Source organism: Microcebus murinus, chromosome 12 (assembly GCF_040939455.1).
Source record: "Microcebus murinus isolate Inina chromosome 12, M.murinus_Inina_mat1.0, whole genome shotgun sequence".
Lineage (NCBI taxonomy): Eukaryota > Metazoa > Chordata > Mammalia > Primates > Cheirogaleidae > Microcebus > Microcebus murinus.
The window spans coordinates 92,517,256-92,521,975 of record NC_134115.1 but is presented as its reverse complement, the minus strand read 5'-3'; the positions used below and the strand labels follow the sequence as shown (position 1 = coordinate 92,521,975).

The 4,720-nt window shown below is 69.5% G+C and overlaps 1 protein-coding gene across 1 annotated transcript; it reads right to left on the bottom strand.

The window, feature by feature from the left end:
* Nucleotides 1–1,788: 1,788 nt before the first annotated feature.
* FUT7 (fucosyltransferase 7) lies at nt 1,789–3,535 on the bottom strand. The gene is made up of 2 exons (XM_012784509.3): nt 3,370–3,535; nt 1,789–3,242 (listed from the first exon to the last, which is right to left on the bottom strand). The coding sequence occupies exons 1-2, from the start codon at nt 3,380–3,382 to the stop codon at nt 2,227–2,229; spliced, it is 1,029 nt and encodes a 342-aa protein (XP_012639963.2). The 5' UTR covers nt 3,383–3,535; the 3' UTR covers nt 1,789–2,226.
* Nucleotides 3,536–4,720: the final 1,185 nt, after the last annotated feature.

The following is a 4,720-nucleotide window of genomic DNA, read 5'->3' as shown; positions in this document are numbered from 1 at the left end:
CGCTCGGCATCGCCGCGGGGGCGGGTCTCGGCGTCCGGGACCGGCCGCGCTGGCTCCGCCCCGGCGGCCGGCGACAACCACTCGGCCCCGCCACGCCCCCGCTTAAAGGCGCCGCGCGCCCGCGCGCACCCCCCGCGCCCGCCAGGAGGCGCCCTCTCCCGCTCCGCGCCCTGTCCCGCTTCTCATCCTCGCGCCATCCCGCTCCTGGTCCCGCTCCTCGCCCCGCTCACTGTTCTGCTCCCCCCCAGTCCCCGTCCCCGTTCCCGTCCCGCGCCTGCGCCCCGTCCTGCGCTTACGCCCCGTCCCGCGCCCCATCCCGCTCCCCGTCCCGCACCGGGCGCCGCACCCGCACCCAGGGCCCGGCCTCTCCCTCTCGGGGACACCGGGCCGGAAGACTGCCGCAGGGCCCCGGTGGGCTCGGTCCCAGGGCACCTTGAGGGCAAGCCGGGGGAGGCGCGGCCCCCACCAGGTCTCCTGGCGCTGGACACTCCCAAGAAGCCGAAATCTGTTTGGACGTGAGAGTCCGTGGCAGCCCCAGGGCACTGTCGGGGGAGTGTCACTGTCGGGCCAAGTGCCACCCCCAGGGCGGGGGAAGCCCGGTCCTCCCAGGGAGCCCTGTGCAGGGCAGGCACTGCCCCCCCACCCCAGCCCGAAGAGTCAGCTTCTGGAGCTGCTTAGCAGGGACTGGAGTGGGGCTGTGCGCCGTCGGCCCACCCCCTGAGAGTGTCCTGAGCCACTGGGGACCCAGTGACATCCACCATGGGCGGGCGGGACGGCCTGGCTGGCTCCAGTGGGCTGGCTCTGAGTGCCAGGACAAGGACTGACCGGAGCGAGCCCCAGGGGCTGCTTCCTATAGCCCAGGCAGGCTGCTTGCCACCCTGAGGCCACCCTTCTGCCTGCAGTGCACTCTCCCCCATGTCCCAGAGCCTGGCCACTGCACAGGGAGTGTGGGGGCCAATCCAATCCCCAACGTGGCCTGGCCTGCAGGGCGGGAGGCCCCTGGATGGTTCTGATGGCTCCTCCCCAGCCTCGGTTTCCCCACCTGCAAACAAGAGTGGGTGGAGCTGCGGGCTGTGTGGTGTCCAGTGTATGGGACACACACAGAGGGCACATCCTAAGATGAATGTAGGAGCTTGAGGGCTGCAGCTCTCCACCCCCACCCCTCCCAGCTGCTTCCTTGTGCCACAAGGGACCACCCAGGCAGCACGGTGAGGATACAAGCCCCCTCCCCCACCTGCAGCCTCAGGACCCTTCCTCCTCCCCAGCCAGCCCAAGGGACTAGGTCAGGGCAGGAACCCACCAGCAGGCCTTTCCCATAAGCCTCTGCCATGGGGGGAGGAGGCCCCCGTCCCTGTCCCAGGGCTGGCCTGTCAGCTCCACCTGGGAGTGCCCCACCTGCCACCCTCCCCCAGGCTACCCAGCCCGCCACAGAGGCCCCCCTGGCTGCAGCAGCCTCAATGCCCCCCACTGCCCAACCCCCTCACCCCTGTAGCCACCAGATGGAACCCCAAGTCACTAGTCAGACCCCATCACAGCCCGAACGCCCTCCGGCCTGATGGCTCATGCATGGGGCCCCTCGATTCCCCGCTCCCGACCAGCCTCGGCCTTTGGGGTTCAGGGAAGGCGCTCTGATGAGGGTGCCACTTAGCTGAGGCTGTACTGAGTGGGGGGAGCCGGCGGGGGTGGGCAGGGGTAGGGCAGGGGCCCTGGGCTGGGCAGGCAGGGGTGAGGTCAGGCACGGGAGGGCCGACAGGGGCGCTGCTGACAGGACACAGAGGGACAGTGAGATACTCGTTGGCTTCTTTATTGTGTGCCCTGCTGCCCAGCACAGCCGGTCGCTGCACCAGGGTCTCCCGGCCTGCAGGAGCAGCAGGGCCTGTGCCTGCATCTCGGGGGCCAGGGCACCTCGGGTTCAGAGGAGGCTGCAGGCCGGGGCGTCTTGTGACCCACCCAAGACTTGCCCAGGGTGAGGTGGTTCCTCAGCAGCCTGTCCTCTTTGGTGCTCCCAGACACCGCCATCAGGGCTCACCAGCCTCCTCCTCCTCCTCCTCCAGGCAGCCTCCCCAGCTAGCTCAGCCTGCTCCTCCCTCACCCTCACTTCCTGGCCTCTGGCCCCAGCCTCCCGTTAGTTAGCCCGATGGCAGCCGCTGGGGGCCGGATGCTCGGTGGTTTGATTGCGACACTCAGCCCTTCCACCCACAGCCACCTCCCCTGGCCAGCGGGAGCTCAGGCCTGGAACCAGCCCTCCAGGTCCTCGTAGACCTGGTCCCGCGGCAGGTGCGGGTAGCGGGCGCAGATGGCACAGAAGCGTTCCCGCCAGTCGGCCAGCAGCCGCACGCGGAGCCTGTGGCGCCAGGCGAAGAAGCGCAGGTAGCGGCTCTCGTTCATGCCGGCGAGGAAAGCCGCCAGCTCCCGGGCCGAACCAAAGTCGTCCGCGTGCACGAAGGCGTCCGGAGGCACGAAGGCCTCGTAGGTGGCCCTGGGGGGCCCCAGCACCACTGGCACGGCCCCGGCCGCCAGCGCGTTGCGCCAGAACTTCTCGGTGATATAGTCGCGGTGCAGCGAGTTCTCGAAGGACAGGTAGAAGCGGTAGCGGGCCACGGTGGGCAGCAGGCAGTTGGCGCACAGTGGCCGCCCGCTGGCCCGGCCGAACACGTCCACCCGGAGGTGGGGCGCCAGCTGCCGGTACAGCCGCGCCCGCTGCTGCCGCTCCTGGAAATTGCTGATCACCCAGGCGGCCACCCCGCTCTTGGCGGGCAGTGGCGGTGAGGGCCCCGAGTGGGCCTCCAGGCGGCCGTAGGGCACGAAGATGTCTGAGTCGCGCCGGTAGCTCAGCACCCAGTTGAAGACGCCACGGAGGCGGCCCAGGCCGTGCGTGTGGCTGGGGGACTCCATGGAGGCCCACACCCACGGCTGCCCACGCGGCCGCTGGGCCAGGGGCAGGCCGCACCGCCGGGTCTGCAGCTCCCGGTGGTGGAAGACCACGGCGTCTGCGCTGGCCAGCAGGCTCCGGTTGGCACTCAGGCGGCAGTGGGTCATGCCGTAGCGGGCACAGGTGTCGCCAGGCAGCTCTGGGGGCCGGTCAGTGAAGGGCCAGTGCCAGACAAGGATGGTGATTGTGGGCTGGGGTGCCGGGGCTCCCCTGGGGCCCGACCCCAGCAGCCACAGGAGCCAGAAGACTGCAAGCAGGGCTCCCCCGGCCAGGCCCCCCCAGCTCCGTAGCCTCCGGGCGGGGCTGCACCCTGTAGCGGAACAAGCGAGCAAGGAGAGGCTCTGTCACCTGAGGCTCGGGGACACCCCCGGGCCGCCTCCCCTCGCCCGGCCTGCGCCTCCCCAGCCTGGGCTTCCCCAGGGCAGACGCTCGCTCACCAGCACTGCTCATTCAGGGGCTCCCAGCGTCAGTCACCCAGACGTCTGAGGCTTTCAAATCACAGCAGCCGCCAAACGGAGGTGCCCTGAAATCACGGCTGCGCCCCGACTCAGCCCCGCCTGGAACTGCACCCCTTTCATCTGCCCAAGGTGAGGGAAGCCAGGGGAAACTTCCCACCACCGCCCCGCCCCTGCCCTCACGACCTTTGGCATCAACCACCATCCCCACCCCCGCCTCCCTCTCCAGTCCTCCGGCTGCTGGGAGGGGGTGGCGGCGATGAGAGGGGCCCCAAATCAGGGCCCAGTATGATGCCTCCCCCCGGCCCACACCGACTGGTCTCCAGAGAGGCCTGGAGGTGACCAGCTAGGCACACAGAGGACAGGAAGGAGGGCTCACCTGTTCCAGGAAGGGCCAGTACGGGCACCCTAGGCAGAGGCGCCCCCCCCAGGCAAGTGCACTTTCCCCAGAGGTGGCACAGCCCCTCCCAGCCTGGCATCACCACTTCCCCCCCCTCCCTACCCCCACCCCACCCCCTTGCCCCCTCCCCGCTCATCATTCCTGGCTGGGGCCTGTTTCCCCCCCCCAGACCCTGGTGCATCACAGATGTGTGTGCTCAGCTCTCTGCAGGAGGCTGAGGCTTCTAACTGGGCCACCCCACCCCTGCCACCTCCTGCAACCCAGATCCCCGGAGAGGGGGTCCGTCCTGGGGTGCTAGGAGTGTCTGTCCACAGGGGGCCTCAGCAGACGCCACCGGGTGCAGACGCCAGGCTGGGCCTGGCCCCAGGGCGAACTGTGGGGGCTGCTGCGGAGTTTTTCCCTGCCAGAGGACATGCCCGCGGAAACCCCAGGCTGAGCCCAGGGTCCTGGATGCTGGACAAGCTGCAGCTCGCTCCCCCGGGACTGCAGCAGGAGGGGGCTTTCCAGGCTGGAAAGGGAAGCAGCCCTCATGTCCCTGACGCAAGCGGGCAGGGGGCTGGCGCCTGCTCCAGGAAGGATGCTGGACCCAGCCTGAAGTCCAGGCTCCCCCCACGCCCTCCAGCCGGGGCCTGGAGCCCAGTTCCTCTGTTCGAGTTCCGAGTTCCTCTTCCTCTCACTCCTGCACCACTGTGGGGGCAGACCGGGATGGCCCTGCAGGGCCCCCCACGCTCCAGCCTGCACCCCACTCTCAGTTTCTTTTACCCCAACCAGACGGCACACTCTGCCGTCCAGGACCTGCACGGTCCCCACGAGTGGCGTGGCAAGGCCTGGTGTCATGCCCAGGCTCCCAGCGGTCTCAGGCCTGCTCAGGTTCTGGGAGGCCCCAGACGGGGTGTCCTGGAAGGAACACCTGGCCAGGTCTGCTAGCCCAGC